General features: G+C 42.7%; 1 protein-coding gene across 4 annotated transcripts; it reads right to left on the bottom strand.

The window, feature by feature from the left end:
• Nucleotides 1-428: 428 nt before the first annotated feature.
• Nucleotides 429-18,805, bottom strand: RB195_009834 (uncharacterized protein; the record flags this gene model as incomplete). 4 transcript variants are annotated; one of them, XM_064190563.1, is made up of 23 exons in its annotated part: nucleotides 429-502; nucleotides 563-659; nucleotides 1,390-1,505; nucleotides 1,564-1,747; nucleotides 1,805-1,893; nucleotides 2,644-2,786; nucleotides 4,142-4,318; nucleotides 4,412-4,585; nucleotides 6,797-6,869; nucleotides 9,987-10,089; nucleotides 11,721-11,972; nucleotides 12,046-12,237; nucleotides 12,295-12,462; nucleotides 13,171-13,322; nucleotides 13,771-13,867; nucleotides 15,161-15,248; nucleotides 15,322-15,399; nucleotides 16,640-16,752; nucleotides 16,803-16,927; nucleotides 16,987-17,059; nucleotides 17,119-17,248; nucleotides 17,305-17,400; nucleotides 18,708-18,805. In XM_064190563.1, the coding sequence occupies 23 exons, from the start codon at nucleotides 18,803-18,805 to the stop codon at nucleotides 429-431; spliced, it is 2,892 nt and encodes a 963-aa protein (XP_064048144.1). The 4 variants fall into 4 exon arrangements, with proteins under 4 accessions (XP_064048144.1, XP_064048145.1, XP_064048147.1 ...); XM_064190564.1 differs by having other exon boundaries at nucleotides 1,390-1,496; XM_064190562.1 differs by lacking the exons at nucleotides 16,640-16,752; nucleotides 16,803-16,927; nucleotides 16,987-17,059; ... (1 more) ...; nucleotides 17,305-17,400; nucleotides 18,708-18,805 and adding an exon at nucleotides 16,116-16,158 and having other exon boundaries at nucleotides 15,322-15,373.
• Between the last annotated feature and the right edge of the window lie 3,965 nt (nucleotides 18,806-22,770).

Below are 22,770 nucleotides of genomic sequence, written 5' to 3'. Positions count from 1 at the left end.
AAAGCGGCACTTGCGAGAGGTGAGAGTATGTTTGCTCGTAGAGTGTGTCATACTCAACAGCATATGTTCCGAATCATCTAAATTCAGCATCAGCTGGAGCTGCTAACACATAGATTTGGAAAAAAAAGTAGTTACAATGAACTATCACATTTGCGATAAATACTTTGCTAGAAACAGATCACTCCTTTCGAAGAAATTCATGCAGAGTTAATTCCTCGCAATGGCGGTTCAGCTTTAGCGTTGTTGATAAGTGTTTATCAAATAACTTATAAGGATGTAAATCAGCACAAGTGCTCTACTCAGATCACAAATGTGCGTACAACAGATAGGTTTTCGACAGTGAAAACATAGAAAGTTGTTTGGTGCAAATAGATATCATAGGTTATTACTCCATCAACAAAATAGCTCATCAACTAATCAACACAAAGTTAACGAATCTCTTGGATGAGGATTTGAATACACGCTGATAATTGTTCGTAAGTGATTCCAGTTACCTTCTTATCTGAAGAACAAGCAGGAAGAATAAGATTGATGTTAATTTTCAATGAACAGTAACGCTGACCATTTTGATACCCGGACATGTGAATATCGGCCAGCACTGGGCGAAAGTCGGAATAGCCCAGATCCAATTCAATTTCCTCATGTGCTTCTGCTGATAGCTGAAATCCCATTGCGGCTCGAGGTGATTAAGCTCAAGTACAATGAAGGAGAACAAAAACAGATCTAACAAATTGAAAAGGAGATTTTTTTAAGATTGTGCTTATTTTGTTTGGGCGTGGGCAACTCTGGAATTATATCGAAAGTCGTACTCTCATCGTACAGGGAAACCTGTAGATCAATTTCTGTCAATTTACGTTTGTCCGCGCGCAGTAAGAGGCATGCGCACTTAGAAATATGCAAGCTACGAATCCAGCCACGAGAGCTTTTCTAGTAGAAATGGGATACAGTCGTGATTGAGCGATAACACAAATCAACGGATGATCCGAGTTTGAGCCTCTGCTTTGAGGTGCAGTAAACGTTCTTCTTCTAAAGCTGAAGCAGTGGGCGAGATCCCAGAATTATGTTTACTGGAGTTGCCTACTAATATTCAGTCATATGGTCTCACAGTCTGGTCGAAACGACCTGAAACTCTGTGCAGTTGCGGAAGGGGAGGCGTAGTGGAGCGAGCGGATTAGATCGCAGCGGTACCATTTCCAGCTTCGCTCAGGATGAATGGAACTAACGAGAGTCCCCTCACTCCTCTCTTCTATCGCAACGACCTTCGAGCGCAGACTGCACGGAACTTCGGCTCGTTCTGAACTAACTAGAACATTTTTTTTCTGCTACTTTGCTCTTTGAGTTGTACTTCTATGTTTTTTTTTCTCTCTTTTCGAATTCTAGTGCACAAACCTTCCGTAAATGCTTCTTAATCAAATCCGCATTGCTTGATTTGCTAAAGATGCGACGCCGAAATTGTTCCACTACTCGTCGCTTATGATTTGTCGAATCAGAAGGATCTGAAAGTGCTGAATACGTGTAGTTTTATCGTCGGTGGAATAAACCTTACACTTCTCTTACATTCACCTGCTTCACTTATTAAAACGATCTTATGGATCTGAGAGAGGACATCAAGTAGTGGATCAGAGATCGGCCTTAGTGATGCTGAGCGGACGCTGAGTCCTTCTTGGTGCCTAACGAAACGACGATCTATCGAACCAGAAGAGCTGGCTCTCCTATGATTTCCCTCAGCTATAGTCACTCGACGGTCCTGAAACCAGGGATGTTGTGAATACTTTCGGGTACTCCCAGAGAAACCTTCACTTACCCGTCCAAAACTACATATCTTCGGTAGGGAGCAAGATGTGCCGACTGCTATGTTTCGCGCAGTCTGGCCAGCTGACAAGGATTTTATCGCTAAAAAGAATGCTGACAAGGCTGAACTGTTACAAATACCGTTTGTTAGGTATGTGGAAGAAGAAACCCATTTCTTAACATGCATAATTCTGAATTTCCTTATTTTTCAGTTCAAAAATTTCCATTGCTGAACAAGGAAAATGTGAATAGGTGACAATTCCAATGATACTAATTCTTAGCGTCCACGAGAACTCATTTTAATTATATTGCCAAATAATGTCATCTACTAATACGTTTGAAAATTACTTGTTCGTAGTTCAATCTCGCTCTTAGAAATACCTTTTTTTTCCTTCCTTCCTTAGTTTCTTTTTTCGTCTATTTTTCGAAAATATGTGAACTTAAATTGTGCACTAGTCTGAAAGATGCATCCAGTGCAGTGGTGATCCGTAATATTTCTCTACGTACAAACATGTTTCTTGGGGTATAACGATTGGGTATAACGATTGGAGGGTGAACCAAGACGAAACTTATTTTTAGTGGTCATCGAACTAAAGAATGAAGAAAAGCTTACAAAAAGTGACAAATAAATGAATTAGTATTACAATTTCAACGTTAAACATCAATGAATCCATACGAGAAATCAAGAACTAATCATGAGTATTTAGATTCATGAGAACAAGCAGCGGAGAAGAAGGCTCGTTTCGCAAAATCGCTTAAATTCATTTGAACAAATTCACTTTAGCAGTAGTACGTCAATTTAATATGTGTATCACTTCATGTCTCACTTCACTTCAAACTTGTAGTGCTTACTTCTTGGTTTATCGATGCTGTTGTCGACTACTGGTAATCGCTGGTTCTTCAGTTGTTGTGCGTTACCTTCGGGAATCACTGACTTTCGACGTGAAAGACATCCCACTGAAGAATTCGAGGATGACTCGAGAGAAGCGTTATCTCTGTAAAACTAAACCATTTCAAGCTCAAAAATAGCACGAAACATGATTGAGGGGATTGTTTGGGGTTCCTAATAAGGGTTATCTATTCCTATTATTCCTAATAAGGAATTTATTTACCATAGCCGAAAGTGAAAGTTGTGAAAACAGGGCAGTATGATCGTCGAAAGTTATGGCTGCAGAAAATCTGGTCAAATTGCAACGAACAACAATTTCCATCTAATAGGGGAGGACCAATGTCGCATTACTACAATGTTGGATCGTCTTTCGAATATCACGCAGAAACTCCAAAAGCGTGCTCCAGCAACGATTTCAATCCAACCTTTCAGTTATCGGTTATCATTTTTTAAAACATACCTGTTTGATATAAAAAAAAAAACTTGTTTTCCAAGAACCATGTAATTCCATGATGTAGAGTTAGTTCAAGAAATTCATTGGACGTTTAAAATGATCTTGAGAAATAAACAATAGTGTTAGCTAAAGGAAATATAGTCGAGTGGAAACGACATGAAGCTCGGCGCAACTACGTGAGAGTCTGCGGTCGAAGCGGCGCAACGAAGGCAAAAGTTAGGATCGCCATGGGATTATCGCGACCAGCGGCGGTGGTGGGACTAGAAGTGGTCCCTCTTTGATTCGTCTCAGATGCTTCTGGTCGTTTTGATCGGACTATTCATTCCGTCGGCATTGAGGTGCATTGACGTGAAGTGTAGGCCAGACGCATTACGTCCTCGAAGAAGTCGAGACTATGAAGTAATCAGAGTCTCGAACAATTACGTGGAAGCAAGATGGAAATGCAACGAAGGAAAAAAACACTTCGAGAAGTTTTAGCGTTGCCATTCTAATGATTATCGTCTCATTGAACGCATTGAACGCAGAAGACAGCCACCAGACACCCGTTTCCATCGAGAACGTAAATCCGCACAGCGCGGTCGAGATTTCATATGGGCCAATTTGCAGCACAAAACGGCGCCACATCTCGCGCACGGTAGAAAAGGCGCAGGACCCTGTTCGCTTTCTTTCCACAGAGAGTTCACTTTGCTACTGCTCCGTTTTGCCGCTTCCCTACCTTACATAATATGATCTGAAGTGGTGAAAACTATGAAAGCGGTTTAACGCGTCTGGCCGACACAAACAAAGTGCGACTACGGTTGTGCAAGTTAAAATTATAAAAGTTTGAATCTATGGACAATGTGAGGGCTTTGATGTAAGTGTTCGGAGTTCTCGAGTAATCAACTTGTGCAAGTGTCTGATTATTTATTATTTAAAGAATGCATAAGAAGCAAAGGCTACACACCATGCTCTATACACCAGAAGAAAATCGTTTAAATTCATTAGTGTTGTCTAACACATTAACGAACCTTTTGCGTTTGTATTCTTGAGGCACTTCTTCCGCCTTCGTTTTGGAGACGTAGGTTCTAAAGATGTCATCCAGACAGAGGAGCATGTGAGGTGCCGCTATGCGGGCCACTTCAACGATGTCCGGTCTCAAATTAGGAGAAACAGTTAGGCACGAAGAGATGAGCAGACAGAGATCGCTGGAAGAAAAAACCGCTTCTAGACAATTCTAGTGTTATTTCTACGGTATATCTTCTGTTATCGAAAGGGGGTAATGGTGAACAGATACACACCTGCTACGGTCGTTACCCAATGGTTCATACTTTCCTTCAACGATTTGTGTGGCTAACGCCAACATGTTTTGCGAATAAAATGGAGGACGAAGAACAGCCATCTCGTAGATGCAGCATCCAAACGACCAAACATCGGCCTTCTCACCATAGCCCATATTCTGCACGATTTCGGGACTGAATTATCACATGTATGCAGTAAAAATAATCAAAGCTGCAATCCCGAAAATATACAGGAAAATCAAAACGACACGAAAGAAGGCGCAGCTGCACAGGCGGCTGTGCTCGTAACGGTGCTGTGCAGCGCAGCGGTTATGATGCAGGGGTTCCTCTTTCGCAACATGCTTTGCTATAGTTTGCGACCGTCCCACCTCGATTGCAACCGCTTTCTCTACCGCACCTCTTCGAGCGCAGCCGCACACGCGTGTTGTCATTTTGACAATTACATGGGGCTGTACGTAACATTAACATGTGGACCGATGTCATGCATAAAAAGATAAGTAGAGAGTAAGTCCGATCACGGTACAAAGCTGTGAACTTCAAAAAATAGAGCCAGTCTTTGAATCTGATTCCGCACATATGTACTTTGTACTTTTGTGATGCTGTTCGAGAAGAAATGAAAGCTCATGAGCTCATATGTTATAAATATGGTGTTTTCCATATTACTATAAGGCTGCCACAGAATGGCTTGATTTGCTATACCCTTTTGCGAATTATTGCTGCAAAAAGAATCAATCAGCAAGCACTTTGAGGTTTAGCCAATAATTCTCTTGAATGGAGGAAAATATCATGAAATTAACAATGCATGGATTTTCCAACGAATGATAGGGGCAGGAGTGTAGTTCGCAAGTTTTCGCGTAATCATGCTCAATTTCCTAGCAACTAAGAAGACGTATGACACAGCCCTGTGTGACCTCGCCTCCTAACGATTCGCAATGCGAGTATGGTTATGAGGGCGGAGCTGCTTCTTCTGCTTATGTGAGTAATATTAGTTAGTTTGCGGAGGTTAGGGTTATAGTCGGGTCAAAACACCATAAAGGATGGTGCATTTGCGTACGCGTGATGCAGAGAGCAGTTGGAACCGAGGTGGTATCATCGCAAACTGCAACAAAGTGGTGCCAACAAGGGTTCCAGTACGCTCCTAACCGCTATATTCCACTTCGAGAGAAGCCGCGCATGAAATTGCACCATGCTTCATGTCACTTTTACCGTACTATACCCACTTTCGATCATGCAGCAATTTGAAATTACATCATTGAGCTAGGAATCACACACTGCTGTTCCGCACGCTTCTTTCAAGATTACTCGGAGGAACTGAGTGTGATTGTGCGTTATAACCCTAACCCTATCTAGTCGGAAAGAATCCCAACGTCAGAAGTGCGAAGTTCGACCTTTCTCGAATCTTGGCGTAGAGATTGCAACTTGTCGATAGTTAAATTTAAGAATTTTTTTTTAGCCAAAATTGTTAACAAACTTTATTACGGCTAACGTTTCGGCGTTGTCGCCTTCGTCAGAGCCTGGAAAGTAAGAACATTTGCAATATATCCTCTCAGATGCCTTTCAGATTCAAAATAAGTCACCATCACCTAGGATATCACACCCGGAAACAAAAACCAAAAGGGCCTTAATCGTTGTGCTTACCTAGGTAACCGCGTTGCCGTGATATTAGCGGACCTCGGCGTGGTAAGATCGCTCCGCTAATACTAATTAGGATGCGACCCGCATATGATCCCGTAGATCAAAACTCGCAAAGGTCTTGATACAGAGCCAGCTCGTTGGTCACGGCTAAGCACTGTTCCTTTCTATTCATTTTTGGACCTTTTGCATTTATCCAAAATCTAGCTCGCAGAACATTAGAAACGTTTTGGATAAATGCAAAAGGTCCAAAAACGAATAGAAAGGAACAGTGCTTAGCCGTGACCAACGAGCTGGCTCTGTATCAAGACCTTTGCGGGTTTTGATCTACGGGATTATATGCGGGTCGCATCCTAATTAGTATTAGCGGAGCGATCTTACCACGCCGAGGTCCGCTAATATCACGGCAACGCGGTTACCTAGGTAAGCACAACGATTAAGGCCCTTTTGGTTTTTGTTTCCGGGTGTGATATCCTAGGGGATGGTGACTTATTTTGAATCTGAAAGGCATCTGAGCGGATATATTGCAAATGTTCTTACTTTCCAGGCTCTGACGAAGGCGACAACGCTGAAACGCTAGCCGTAATAAAGTTTGTTAACAATCTTGGCTGTTGCTTAAATTTGACAATCGACAAATCCCAGCGTCAATTTCATGATTTCTTTAACTCTTGCTTGTTGAATGGACTGTGTATATGGTTTGTTTGTTTTAAATATCGGACAAATTTGTAATCTATTGGCATTGGTTGTACTCACCAGCTGTATATGAAGGTGCCTGCCGCAGAATTTAAGTATTCACTGCCTCTTTTTTTGGCCAATCCGAAGTCTGCTAAAATTAAAGAGTTTTAAATTTCTGACGGTTACTTATGAAGAAAAATATAAACACAATTTACAGTGACGTCAAGTTGGTTGATAAAAAAATTACCAAGGAAGAAATATTTCATAGCAGGAACTGCGCCAATTGTATGTGGACAATATAAACTATATATATATATATATATATATATATATATATATAGTTTATATATATATATATATATATATATATATATATGTATACATATATATATAATAGTGTACAAAACTGCTACCTGTTCCTGGTGGTTCTTCTATCACTAAATGCAATCAGATACTTGAGCATACACCTTAAGAGCGTACGTGCTATATAACCTCCATTGTTATACGACGCAACTTTCCCAAACATTGCAAAAAGGTGCTGTCGTCTAGCACGCTGCCAGAGTCCGTACTCTGAGAGGACGATTGCTCGAGGGAAACATGGAATCTTTGGGAAAAACATCCGTCTCTTAGTATTGAACTGTCACTGCCCATCAAGTTAACTTCAACAAGCCGCTCTATCTAGACTTCTGCAATATCTGCATGCACGGATACACGCATCGGGGATCGCTCCATCATCAGTATCGACAATTACACCACATACTGCGGCAATGCTGATGAAAGGAAAGTAGCAGGCTGTGCAATAGCTGTGAGGAGCATCTATAACATCTGGTGGAGGACTTTGGATCAACTCCGTGAAGATGCTCCTTTGTACGATTGCGGAATCGCAGAGGATTTAAATTCTGGATCGTAAGTGCTCATGCACCTACGGAAACCGCTGAGGGACAACAACAAGGATACATTTTATGATGAACTCAATATGTTTATATCCAAGGTACCAGGCCAACATACGGTAGTTGTCGGAATTTATATCACTGCAAAGATGGGACTCGAACAACGATCCGATATGCTTGGTAAAAGGTATTGCCTTGCGAAGCAAACATCGGACAATTAGTCGTCTGGTAGATATTTGTGCGCAGACGGCGTTTAAGAGGAATTATCGACGCCATCAGCTTACGTGGCAAGGGGCAACGCCTTTAACGCCAGAAGAGCGTCGAAAGCAGAAAATGGCGACTCTTAAGCTTCAGGTCGATTACATTCTGGTTGCATGCTGCGAAAAACGACGGCAGCTACGAGAGTGATATTCAGCAAGGATTTGCTAAAGCTAATCTTAAGAGTCGCCATTTTCTGCTTTCGACGCTAATTCGTCATTCACCTCATCGATCAAATGCTTGTGGTCGACCTCCTTTGCCGACCAAGTCAAGCTGCGATTCTACCTATTCGCAACTCGCCCTATAATCATGTACGGATTGGGGATTGATGTCGACTATGATGGAGAAGCTTGACTGCATGAAGAGAAAGCTATCTCGACGACTATTATTCTACTTTTGCCCGATGGTGTGCCATAACGAAGAACTTCACTGGAGTGTGGAGTAGTGGAGTACTTTACTGGAGTAGTGGATATGGTGTACCGGTGGACACGTGGAAGGCATCAACATTTTGCCCGGCCTTCTGAAGTAGTCACTGAAGATCGTTTTCGCTTCTTTGGATATGAGAACATAGTTTCCAAGTTTCAGTTTCCTTTGAGTCTAAGAGCATCTTGCGGATGCTCCTGGACTCAAAGGAAACTGAAAAAGGTCTCTTGGTCATAAAAGAATGTTCCTGACGGAGGTGAGAAAGGAAGATCTGAGGACACGAAGTTCATTCGACACGTAAAGTTCCGCCGTTTATGGAATAGCGACGGATGAATAGATTCTGTGCGAGCTCCACCTGAAGATCGAACAGGAACATGGGCTCGTACATGCTTGAGGACAACACACCCCAGAGAAGATGCGAGTAACCGCGTTAACCTGCAAAATCCGCCCGCTGATTAAAAGCATCACCCCACAAATCTGAGGTGGTATGGATTTCAGGTGTAGTACTCGTGTACGGGATGGGAGACTATGGAGAAGGGGGTGATTCCGTTCATTTCTTCCTAATCGCCGTAAAAAACGGCCCGGGAGATACGGTTTCAGTCGTTTTGGCGCACTATTTTGCACAGGGAGTTCGACTACAGCGCGCCAGCCTTGTGCGGCGCAGCATCTTCCGGGCCGTTTTTTACGATAATTAGGAAGAAATGGATGGAATCACCCTCCTCTCCATAGTCTCCCAACTAGTATACGAATGCTCCACCTGAAACCTGCACTACCTCAGATTCGTGGGGTGATGCCTTTAAGTCAAGTAAGTCATATGATATCAATATAAGATACCAGTTATATGTAGATATGTACAAAAACTATAAAGCAGAGCCGTGTAACACAATAATGGAGTAAGGTTGGCGAGAATTTTCGTAAGTTATGATAGACTTCAAAATGCTGAAAATAATAATAATAATAAAATAATACCAATGTAATAAATAATGCAAACTGATGGCACTCTCTACAAGAGGAGGTATGTCGCTAATAATCTTCAATTAAGTATTTACGAAACTGGATAGGTGGCTATATTCTGTCTATGCTGTGCTCTGAGTTTTGGGTTCACATTACAAGGTATTTTCATGAATGTATTTATGAATATATTTCCTGAACTTTCAATTCTTTCTAAGAGATGAATTTTTTTTTATTTAACCTAAAGAACCGATTGGACACTCTAAATCGGCTATCAACGTTATTCTGCTGATAAACGACATAAAACAGCGAAAAAAAAAACTGCAAGATGATGCTGAACCAAGTCCGGATCTTCTCTGATTTGTTTGTTTGAGCTACTAAATGTAGTCCATCCTGAGCTCATTGTTTAGATTTTCTTTCTGCATTTTAGTTAGTTAAGTTTTTCTCCAACGCTTTCTTTCTCCGCTTTGTTACAGCTCGTTTCCTCTAGATGTCGTAGTTGTGCACATCTTTTAATGGTAGTACATAAACAGATTAAAAAAAAAAAACGATTTTCCAAATCATTCGCTCAACGCCACAGAAGTAATCTTGGCACAAGCAGCTGAGGACCGCTCAATAAAATTCGCCTTGGATATTCACGAGGGTAAGATTTTCAAATAGCATGCATGGACTACGACGGATCTCGCTCACTAAGAGCTTCTATTGACGATGTTGTTTGGAGCAGAGTGCGCACTACCAATACTCACTTATCACGACGCGGTCGTTCTCTGCGATCATTATGTTGTTAGGTTTCAGGTCTCTGTGAACGATCTGCTTGTCCTTGTGCAGGTACCGTAGAGCGAGTGTAGTCTGCAACGATAATGTTGGATTTTTTAATAACGGTTTTCTGGAAGATTAGTCAAGAGTAAGCGAATATAGTTGAGTCAAAACGACATGAAACACGGACAGCTGCGTAACCGGCAAGCGGCGCGGCGGAGCGTAGCTGTTGGGAATGTGTAAGGACCCTCGATACCACCACCCATCTATGCAGTTCACAATGGTTCCACCTCGATCCCAACCGCTACGTTCCACCGCGCCCCTTAGAGCGCAACCGCTTGCGCAACCGTCCGTACTTCATATCACTTTGACTCGGCTATAGTTCTAGATTTACGATGAAATGCGGGTTTTCCTGCTATTTTCTTGTTGGTAACTCTGTTTTACCCGCCTTCATTTCTCTTTTTCCCTCCCTTACCAGGAATAATACGAACCCGCATCACCCCACGAATATGGGGTGGTACGGGATTCAGGTGGGTTATGTCTATACGAGGTTGTAGATTGTGGGGAAGAGAAATATTCCGTCCATTTCTCCCTGTATCAGTCGTAACGGACAACCCCAGAACGTTGTTTCTTACGACGTCCTCAATTGCAGCGCGCCACTCTTGCGCCCCTTCATCACCCTCTTCCCCACAATCTGCGACCCAGTATAAGCATAACCCACCTGAAACCCGCACCACCCCATATTCGTGGAGTGATGGCTTTAAAGGTGGCGTATCACGAAATTGATGTAGTGTGGAAACCTGACGGAAAACACAGAGTTATGGACATAGATTAGGAATATGAGCGTGGTTCTACTCACTTTCCTCCAGTCATCCTAAAAAGGACGGTGTGGAAAACGGCGCTCGCTCCTATGAGGTAAGTTGGAGCACGCCACACTTGTGTTAGGCCTGGTTGCACACGGCCCTCCTACAAGCAAGCGGCCGAGGATCAATGAGGTTCTCGCGCCAATTTATCCAAGTAAAATAAAAGGATGCCGAGAAAGCCGTGCACAAAGGTGGTCCTTTTTTAGGAACAAAAGTCTTTCCCACGTCGTTTTTCAGTACGATTGGGGGGAATTAAGAGGGGCCACGCTCATATTCGTAATCTACACACTGAACTTTTTTTCTATTTCCATCAAGTTTCCACACTTCGTCAATTTTGTGATGTGCTGCCTTTAATGAGTTGGATCGTCGTGTAAGCTTATCACTTTAAGTCCTCTCTGCTGTCCGATTACTGGATTTGTAGAAGAGGTTTGTTGCTTTCGGTGTTATTTTTGCTATGCATGCCTCGACTCCCTATTTTCTACTAAAACTAAGTAGAACTAAACTGAGAACTTCACGCTGTCTTTAGATGCTGTATCGAGGGTCGCTATGCCAACTTCCACTCCAGCCACTCAAACAGTTCTACTAGGCTCTTCGGTTGATTCTATATGTAAACTGGCAGCGTAAGACCTCGAGTGCGTCTCAGCATCATTATGTAGATTTCAGAAAAACGGAGGTCCACTTTGCGAAAGGATACTTTTGCAAGATTTATTTAGAGGATCAGGTGCCATGATTTCTCTAGTACTAAGGAACCCCGGGAGAACATCACAACCCTCAGAGACGTCTACGTTACTTTTGGCCGGTATACTTGTGGTAGTTTGAGAGTACGTCGGTATATTAATGCGACTCGAATAGAGAACTCACTTGGATGACCATGTTCCAAATTCGATCCTCGGAAAAGAACTGTCGCTTTTCCCGCACCGATATGATATGTTCCTTTAGTGAAGTTCCTTCGATGAGATCCATGAGGATGTACAGCCGGTGGTGTTCAACGAAAACGCGGCGATATCGTACAATGTTTGGATGACGAAGTTGTTGTTTTATTATTTTCACCTCGCTAATAACATCGCCAAGGCTTTTGTCGTCCTTTTCGCCACTAAGTTGAGCCATGTAAATCTGTAATGTGTGTAGAAGAAACTAACAAAAAGAGAAGAAAGTACTCAATGAAGTTAAGCAAACTTGAAGACACCTCTTTGAGTGCATAGTACTGGTAAACGCCATTGCTAGCTGTGGATCCTACTTTGCGAGCAGTATAAACACAGCCAAATGCACCAGCACCAAGTTGATCGAGCAGTTCGTAATCGGCCACTCTTCCAATGGGGTCGCGCTTTTGATTAACTGATTCCCATGAAGCTTGCAAATCTGCTACGGAGGAAGAGTCCTGCAAATCTGTCATTACTAGCATATTTATTACTTTTGAGAATAGAAAAAATCTTACGATGACTTTGGAGTATTCTGTTACCAAGGGTCGATAAGATGAGAGATCGCGCACATAATGTCCAACGTCGATAAATTGCTCGAAGAAGGTGGGTGGGAATACCTTTTTGAACATCCCGCGATTTCTTTCCAAGGAGAACAGAATGCGTAGAACACGAAAAATAGAACACTGAAAAGAGTCAAGTTAAGGCGTTCTGTTCGTCACAAAAAAATTGATTGGCGGTCCAGAGATGTCGATTTGATACTGGCTTAAAAATGCAAGTTTGCAACGAGCAACTATAATGGGGCAGTTAAATGTACCATTCAAGGTGGTTCTACCGTATGTAGAACATCTTCAGCAAAATCGCTGCAAGTGAATTTACGACGATTTAATTAACGGCATTTAGCACTGTGTGTCTGTCTTTCTTCGGCGAGTGTTCGGGACAAAATTCTTCAGCATTCCGATCAAGTGGTGGTGAAAAGCGCCAAGAAAAAAATTGGAATTTCAGTACAAGTTGTTATATTTCACGTTTTTGAAGAAGATATGTTGGGTTGACGGAAACTCTCTCAAAATTGGTTGTTGTCGAAGCTTAGGATTTACGCTGAATTTGATTTCCTTGCACATTGCAGAACATTCCTTTGCAATTAAATACAGGTACCACAAATTTCTATATTACTATGAAGTGCGTAATTTTTTAATTAAGAGGTTAGATGAGGTAAGGGGTTCTCCTGTTTGATGAATCTACAGAGTGCGCTTTTAACTGCTTTTCTGGTGTTAGCGGTCCTCTCACCTCGACTGTAACCGCTTCGGGTGCAGCCGCTTACGTAGTTGCTCCAATTTCAGGTAGTGTTGGCCCCATTATGACATAAACAGTGTTATCGTACTATTACTCCTAACCTGCACACTCTTCCAGCCCTGATTCTCCCGTAATCGCTCGTCTTCGGTGCTCAGCAGAAGCGCACGTCCCAACAAGTAAACCCCATTGTTGTTGATTAGCTGATACTGGTTTGAGTCGCATTGACACAATTGAGCCAAAAGTGCGCACAGACCTTGGAAAAAATAATTGAATATTGAAGATCGTGCAAAATTCTGACTTTGAAGAATACTCAGGTTGTCAAAAACACTCAGTGGATAGATTATTCCTTGAAGTTCTTGAAGTATAATAAACACTTTCGATTGTTGACTGAAATACTTCGAAGTATTTTGGCAGAGTAATTTACAAATGAAAAATAAATAAATAGGGATAAATAATTCATAATTAATCTAGAAATAATTTTCTGCATAGCTTCTTTACTTTTTTGATATTTCCAATAACTCTTCACGCGAAACGTTCTTGAATCGACTCACTCAGAAATAATTTTACGGATGATCTGCCAAATGCCTAGAACGAGCACAATCTATCTTGCTATATAATCGTGTGTGACAAAGTATGCCAGGTCGGCGGAGTTCTGCCGATTGTAAGAAGTAACTCCTTTATACATATACTGGAAAATGTACCTGTGACCATGGCAATCCAATCGTTAAGTGCTTTAGTGGGCGGCTTCAGAGTTAAGAATTCTGATAGTATGAGTGAAATACCGCCAAGTTGCACAATCTGAAATAGAACGCAGTTTTGCATTTGAGACCAGCAAGTGCTCGCCACATCTGTTAGACACTATAGTAAGACATCCTTTAAAGGCAGCGTATCATAAAATTAACATGTTACGGAAACCACAGGAAAAAAAACGAAGAGTTTGGGTAGTATATTAATGCGATGCTAGCGTTATCTCGCTCAATTCCCTCTAGCCCTAAAAAGTGCGGAAACTGCTTTAGCTCATAGAAGTGCATTAGAACGGGAACCTTTACACACGCTTCGAACTCTCAGCAATCTATTCATTGGTTTTACTTAAAGACATCACCCCACGAATCTGGGGTGGTACGGGTTTCAGGCGGGTAATGCCTATACGGGGTCGTAGATTGTGGGGAATAAGGTGACTCCGTTCATCTCTCCTTTTATTAGTTCGATTCCAGGTAGGTTTTCGACGAATTGTAGGGGGAAGGGGCGCGAAGTTTGTTCCCGGGTCCGTTAACACTGATTTAGGGAGGGATGAATCTCCATCTTTCTGTCGTTACTGTTTCTTACGACGGCTTCTGTTGCAATGTGCAATCTTTGTGCCCCCTCCCACCGCGATTCGTCGAAAATCTATTCGGACTCGAACTGATACAGGGGGAAATGTACGGAATCACCATATTCCCCGCAATCTACGACCCCTTATAGGCATTACCCGCCTGAAACCCGTATCACCCCAGATTTGTGGGGTGATGCCTTTAAAAAGGCTCATGAGATGATCTCATTAATCTTCGACCGTTCAGTCACGCACGCGGCGCATGCACAGGGGTGGCGCGTCGCAAATGATCTCGTGGGAAAAACCCGTCTTCCACGCCGTTTTCTGCGACGATTAGGGGGATTGAGTGGGGCCACACTCGTTTCCGTAGTCTACAATCCGAACTCTACGTTTTCTCTGTGGTTTCCGCACTACGCCATTTTCGTGATACGCTGCCTCTTAGGATGTGAAATTTGGGCAAAGTGCGTTCTGAACATTACAGTTGTGTCTTTGAATTTCCTCTTCAGACAGGTGCCTACAGTTTACGACGCTACTGCTACAACGACTGTATAATGTATGATGTGATACAGAACGTAGTCCCAATTTTGTTCTAACGAGTAACCGTGACGCATCTTTGAGCGAAGCAGGGTCGAGGGAAGTAGAAGTATGCCGTCAACAAAAAAAAAACAGTGTGGGTTGTTGAAGACTCGTCGCTTCTACCTCAATCTAACAAATTCTATAACTATATACCAGTTATACATGTTATGCTAACAATAGCGACGATATTCCAAACAGTATCGAACCTCAACAGAAGTCTCTTCGTCCTCGGCAAGTTGTGCTAACGACCAAGCCACATGCCACTGCAGCCGCGAATTTCTCACTGACAGCAATCTGGACAAAGACTATTGTTTCTTTCGATTGTGTATTCTTCATGAATCAAATCGTAATGTTCAGATTAACTCACCCTACAAGAATTGGTACTCCATCGTAGATTCGTATTTGTTCTCGAGCCTGGTCTTCACATGACAATATTCGGAGTAAACTTACGCAGAGTTTGTAAATGAAAGCATTTTTGAACTGAACTCGATATTCCTAAGCAGCTATGAACGAATACAAGAAGAAAGGACTGCTCAGACGCTCAGATCCGAATGTTTCACCCCACTCTTGACCTGTGTGATTGCATTTTTATGTCACCCGAATCATGATCTCGGTGAGATTCCCTGCACAAAACCTGCAGCTCAGTTGCAGAGAATGAAGAATCATTCGATTGGCTAAGATGGCATAGGACTGGAGTTAGTAGAGATACATAAGAAATTTCGCCAGCTGAGGAGATTGACTTTCAAATAGTGAATACTCTTTCTATGCTTTCTACTTTTGCCAGCGAGGTTTTGGTAAAACTTCATAAGTGGCCCGATATTTATCGAAAGCCTCAGAGGTTCAAGGTTTTTTGATGCTACGCACATCCCAACCCTACTCCTCCTCTCCCAAGAACTCCAAACAGGCAAGTAAACTGACCAACCCACCGACTAGTGGCGCTGGTAAACCACTGCATTATTGCAGATTTTCTCCCAGGGCGAAGGAGATCTACGCACTGTGCAGTGCCCTTAAGTACTGACTTTTGTGTAGTGTTAAAGAACTACATGGAGAGAGAAGGAGTTTGATGCGACATGCATAGCTTAAAAGACCTCGAACCACTTCAAGCCTCTCATAAAGACGAAATTTTCGAGACTTCAGGCGCTAACGAGGTTACATCGATACCTCGTCGGCAAGTCAAAAAAAAAACATAGATACAGTCCACCATGCTGAGATTCCAAGAAGAGAGGACGTGGAAATGATTGGGCAGCGCGTACGTTTTCAATTGCTTAAAGGCAGCATACCACGAATCATCTCTCCCTCAATCACGGCAAGCAGCCGCTACCGTGCGAGGATGGCGCACTGCGATAGAAGGCATCTTACAAAACAGCACTAAGAGGCCGGCTGTAATAAGCCTGTAATATTCAGGGATAGATAAGCCGAACCACCCCGATCTCATAATCTGCGACCTCGTATACGGACACTCCACCTGAGATCCGTATCACCCCAGATCCTTTAAACATGCGATGAACTGCAAGAAATATACAAATTTTCATGCTGAGCGGAGTAGATTACGAAGGTGGCAGAAAGTGTATGAAGTGTGATTAGGTTTTCTTTAAGATTGATAACTTTGATTACAGTGAACAGAGATGTACTCAATTCATTTTAAAAGTTGGCTGAGGTACAGAACCAACGTTGTTTCCACTCACTTCTGCGTTAAGAGATCCCTCGTGGGTATGAGCTGCAAACAAATGTCGATTGCAGTTGAGGCACAGAGTTCCACACGACAGACGGCTGACCAATCGGCAACTCTCCCAAGAATCTTCGAAGAATTCGGATTCATCGTCTGAGTGCACGTAATTAAAGGCTCACCTCAAGTGCTGCCTGTTGGATGTACATGTCACGACAGTTGAGGAAGCGGAGCATGCACTTCGCGATTTGCACCCGAACGAACATCAATGCTGCTTCCCCGTCGTGAATCAACTTCTGTGTCACGTCTCCAAAATACTGCATTCCTTACAATAAATTTCGAGCTTTTGTAGACGCTCTCACTTACTGAGAAGTAAACCTGCCACTTGAGTGTACTCAGTTTCGTAATTGAGGAGGTTTCTGGAGAGGTAGTTGGCGAACTGTAGGAATTTTTAAGTCTCGATTAGAAAATAAACAAAATGAAGGCATATCAACGTGCCTGCACATAGTTTTGATGCTCTTTGATAGAGTGAAATACGTCAACACAGCTGCGATCACGGAATAGAATCCGAGCTAATCGCAGCACAAAACAAACCCATTTGCGAGATGGGCAAGAAGCCGTCCACTTCCTGTAACCTCTGCATTTAACTGCATTTTAACACTGTTAGCTATATTTGGCACTAACAAACTGCACAATCTCCGTCTGGATAGTGATTCTGTAATTCTTGCGGCCACTCCGCTCGATACCAGTTGTGAACATGTGACATCTGTCAGTGTTTCTCTGTAAACAAAGAATTTTATTTACTTAATTCTCGAAGCGCTCATTTCTTTTATATCTATAAAATATCAAAAGGTCTCAAAAAGACGCATAGAGTGTGATCCTAAATTCTTCTGCATTTCCCTCAATATGAGAACAAAATACATACAATTTTTCGATTAAAATCTAGTCGCTCAAACATACAAGCCACTAAAATAAAGTACGGTCGCAGATTTTGCTTCGGCGGTCGCGGAAGGCCACATTGGGGCAGGGCCCTGGCGCGGACTTCTAGTGCTTACTATCCGCTGTTTCGAGGACATGTGAAGTTTGTTCTCGACTCATTTTCTGTCGTTTCTTCAATGCTTTTCTTCTCAACAGTCTAGCTTCACTTTTGACATGCTATTGCTCCTTTTCAAATTTATTGCTACGTTGCTTATATTAAAGAGATGTGTTTCTTCTACAAACTCCCGTTCTTTTCCCTTCACATATGCATTTCAGCTTCTGAGTCTCTTCAGTGTTGTTCTTTACGTAAATGTAGCTTTACTTTCGATATATTACTGTCCTTTATTCAAGTTTATTTCTACGCTGCCTATGTTGAAAGGTATGTTTCTTGTGCAAACTCTTGCAGCTCTTTCCTTTTCATTGCTTTAGATTTTTATCCTCTCTCGTTTCTTCAGAGTCGTTCCTTAGATCAGTCTATCTTTACTTCCGATTCATTACTGCTCTTTATTCAAGTTTATCGCTAAGTTGCTTACATGGAGATGTTAAGTTTCTTCTATAAACTCATGTTGTTTTCTCTTCATGTGTGATTTTCAGTTCCCGTCGTTTCTTCAGAGTCGCTCTTCACATCGTTGTAGTCGTTGTCCGTAGTTTATACGTTGTTGTCCTTTATTCAGGTTCTCACTGCTACGCTGGTATCAACCGCGCTACAGACGCTACAAACACACCCCTTTAATAAGCAACGTAGCAGTAAGTTTGAAAAGGAGCAATAGCGTACCAAAAGTGAAGCCAGACTGTTGAGATGAACGACAATGAAGGAACGACAGAAAATAAAGCAAGAACAAAACTTCACATGTCCTCACAATTGCAAATAGCAGTAGAAGTCTGCGCCGAGGCTGCTCTGCTCCAATGTGGCCTGTCGCGACGCGGCCGCCGAGACGAAATCTGCCATCGTACTCTGTTTTAGTGGCTTGTCTCGAACATTCCTAATCTTGTCCTTTTCATCTTCTTTTTTTAAACAAAACAGTTTGGCTGCGACGATAGCTGTGCAACTGTTCTTTAGCTGGACCTTATTAGTCATTTTTTTTAAATATCTAAGAAGAACGACCCACAGAAAAGCAGAAAAAGCTTCGAGTTCGTGTTGAACATCGGATGGAGTCTGCTGTTCCTGAGAGAGATAGTAGAGGATTTGGGCGACTGGAGTTCCCATGAAGACGCAATCCTTAAGCGGATGAGGGGAGGGTTCTCACAAACCTTCACTACCCATTGGGTCTGGGAACACGGACAAAGTTTATGAAGTCGCTTCTGACGCGGTAAACCATGTGATCATTGCATTCAATGCCAGAGATTCATCTCCAGAGAGTTAGCAAGACCTCCACAAGGAGGTTGGCCTGAACAGTGTGGCAGTTTAGACAAAATTTCCGTGCAACGGCATCATCACCAATAAACGACTCAAACATATTGAAATTTGGAGGGGAATGGACTATCTCGTAAGCAAAGACATGTATACAACATTGTATGAAGCACGTAAAATCCTTTTGTATTCCATGAAATACGAAACCAAAAATGTGGTGTGTAGGTAACACTCGTTTCAATAGGAAAAATTACACAAGATAACGGAGTATTCGTATACGGGAACGTAGATTATGGGGAGGGGGGTGATTCCGCCCATTTCTTCCCAATTGCCGTAAAAATGGCCCGGAAGATGCGGCTTCGAGCGTTCCGGCGCGCTATTTTCTACGACGAGTTCGATTGGAACGAGCCAGCCTTGTGCACGCCCAGCACCTTCCGGACCGTTTTTGACGGCAATTAGGAAGAAATGGGCGGAATCACCCTCTCTCCATATTCTACGATCCCGTATACGAATACTCCACCTGAAATCCGCACCATCTCAGATTCGTGGGGTGATGCCTTTAAGCAGGGACAGTTGCATAAGCGGCTGAGCTCAACGCGGCGCGGTGGAGCGTAGCGGCTGGGATCGTATAGGGATCCTCGCTACCACCACCCATCTCTGCGGTTCGCCATGCTCCCACTTCGATTCCAACCGCTCTCTCCACCGCACCGCTTCGAGCGCAGCGGCTTACGCAACAGCCCGTTCTTGATGTTGTTTTGACCCGACTATATATTTTCGGTGCAGTTTCCACACTACGTCAATTTCGTGATACGTTGCCTTTAAATAAAGGAAAGAGACAGATTGATAGCGATATTTTACTGTGGCGAACACTTCGGCGTTGTCGGCCTCCTAAGTGCTCGAAAAGTTAAGAAAGCGAGGACTACAACGTTGTCCTCTGCCGGAAACGTTTATCTTTGCGCTCAGTGTCTTCCAGTGTGTACCATTCATTTTTTCAGAGGGAATAGATGGTTGTACACGCTGCTTATGAAAACACAATACGCTACCACGAGCTCCATGTTCGAGAAAAAATCATGAAAGTTAAAGAATTCAAAAAACTAATTAAATAAAAGAAATGAAAATTGATTGATTGATCTGTTCACTACGTTGGGAGAGATGACTCTTTTAGAACTATAGTTTAGTTATTTCATTTCCCGCTGCTATCCTAAACATTTTTAGCTTTTCTTTTTTCTAATGGTTTCTATTGATTGACAATAAGTTTTACCTTTATCAATGCAATGAATGCTTTTACGAATAGAGCTGAGAGGGCTCCGCTGTTTGTCCGCTGTTTTTGTTCGATTTTTCTAAACCGCTGCATGAGGACGATTGTTTAGAAGTCATGATATGTCCTGATGAGGTCGCCATTCGGATCACCGTATAAATTATTTTTTAGTAGTTTTTTTCCGCTCCATGACAAATCTTCTGTTCTAGGGCAAGACAGTTTGAGCAATGCCATGAAACTACTTTATCTCATCCTACCCTTTTTCTTCTATGCTTGATCATTTTTTAGAATTTGGATTTTTGTTTGTTCACTACAACCACTTCTTCGGGTATTACTTTTTCACGCAACAAATCCTTGAGATAAATAATTAAGTAAATAAGAGCGGATGTCCTGCTGTAACTCTTAGCTCCCGAAGATCTCAACGCAACACGAATTTCACTTAATAAGAAAGTAGATTCGGTGACAGAATAAAAGAACTGAACACAGCTAACAATAAACGCGATAGAAAAACAGCCTCGATGCCAGGCGACTACCATGCAATGAGTTATTGCTCCAATCGAACTTGTTGTAAAAAATAGCGCCCCGGAACGCTCGAAGCTGTATCTTACGGGTCATTTTTTATGGCAATTAGGAAGAAATAGATGGAATCACCTTCCTCCCCATAATCTACGACCCACTGTAGTCACAACCCACTTGAAACCCGCACCACCCCAGATTCGTGGGGTGGTGCTTTTAAGTCGTAATTGCTTGCGACATTAACTTTGGTCTTTCGGCTTTTTCACCCTCACATTGTCATTTGTGTAGGATATGAACTGGTTTCCCGCCACATTGTTGACTCTCCAGCGTCTTCGCCAAATTTCGAGATTTAGGCAGAGAGAGACCTCAAGGAAGGTTCCTTTGAGAACGCGAGTGAGTTCTTTAGTTCATATTCACCAAATCGAACAGCTCATTTGTCTGGAGTTGTGAACGCGAACTTACTCATTCTCGCGTGCTGCGAACTTCTCATTCAATCATGCGCTGGGGTGCAATTCGGTGGTTCAGATTAGTTGTTAAGTTTGACAGTCCAAAACCGATCGAAAAACAAAAATATGTAAGAACGCGACCGCAAACCAGAGAGCAGAGGATCCTGAGGATTTTCGAGGGTGAAATCTCTCTGCCAGTAGGTGATGCCGAAGTTTATAGTCGGGTCAAAACGACATGAAGCACGGACATTTGCACAAGCGGCTGCGCTCGAAGCGGAACGGTGGAGCGTAGCGGTTGGGATCGTGTAAGGATCTTCGCTACCGCCACCCACCTCTGCAGTTCGCCATGGTCCCACCTCGACTCCAACCGCTGTCCCCACCGCACCGCTTCCGAGCGCGGCCGCTTACGCAACGGTCCGTGCTTCATGTAGTTTTGACCCAACTATAGTTGGCGATTCTCACGGTGAAAGCGCGCAATTCTCCACAATTTCGCGGACATGAGGCATCAAGAGCACTTAGAGAGATAAATTTGTCGACGAGAGGTGTACGGAAGGGTAACTCATACAAAACAAAATGTAGGAATTTTTTTTACGAATGATACCTTTAAGCAAGTTGTCAACGGGTTTGCAAAAGAAAGCTATTGCCCATTTCGTATATTTTGTAGTACCTGTTTTACAAAGACCGATGTCCTGAATGCTCCTGATATCTCAGATCCTGGATCTCTGGGGAGAAGTTGGACTTCATCATCGTTACAGCTGTAAAGTACCTTTCGAAAGCTGTCTTTAATCAAACTGTCAGCTCTGTCACTCTGGTATTTTCCGCACATTTTGATTCGTCTCACTAATTCATATGTGCATTACACATCCATGATCATGCGCGAAGCAAACATCCTATGCTCAAACTCGAATATGATGAGACTTATTTATGCAAATAAGCTAAAGTGGATTTTTAGTTATGCCAAACAGAGAAGTATGAAAATATTTGTTACGTTCCATATAATCAGGCTATACAAACGTGTAGGAAAAGTTTGTGCTTAGTTAGGAGGCAGCAAACGAAAACGTAAAGCCTCCAAAGAATGAAGTTCCGTGTTATGGCGAACCTGATCGATGTGGTAGGCACAGTTGCAGCATCGCCTGGGCAACGCTATACATCGACTCGCACACTACTTAAACGCACAAACGCTCACTTTGAAAGACACCCTCAGGGTCCATTGAGTAGTTAACATTTTTGTCATGATTGTCTTCCTATCTACTAAAAATCAACAACGTCAACGCCACTCACTTATTTTGTTCAAGCAAATGTTGCTAAGAAAGCAGTGCTTCCCTAACTATTTACCCCAATTTTCCGGCAATTTCCTAGTAAAATCTATGGGTCTCACTCCATCCGAAGTTATGTTGTTATGTGTACTATGCGGTGGCTTTAGAGATAAGGCAAAATCCTGGCAGACCCGAATCTGCTACCATCAACTCCCTGTACTCCCGCTAATCTTCGACTCCTACCACTGGCGATCGCACACTAGATTTGGGGTTGCTTCGCTTACGAGCAACAAGAATATTATGTTTTTCTTTAAAGCACTTCATAAAGGGCCCTTCTCTCATAAC

The sequence above is a fragment of the Necator americanus genome, chromosome III (genome assembly GCF_031761385.1).
Source record: "Necator americanus strain Aroian chromosome III, whole genome shotgun sequence".
Classification (NCBI taxonomy): Eukaryota; Metazoa; Nematoda; class Chromadorea; order Rhabditida; family Ancylostomatidae; genus Necator; species Necator americanus.
The sequence above is the reverse complement of the archived record's forward strand: the minus strand, read 5'-3'. Positions and strand labels throughout refer to the sequence as shown.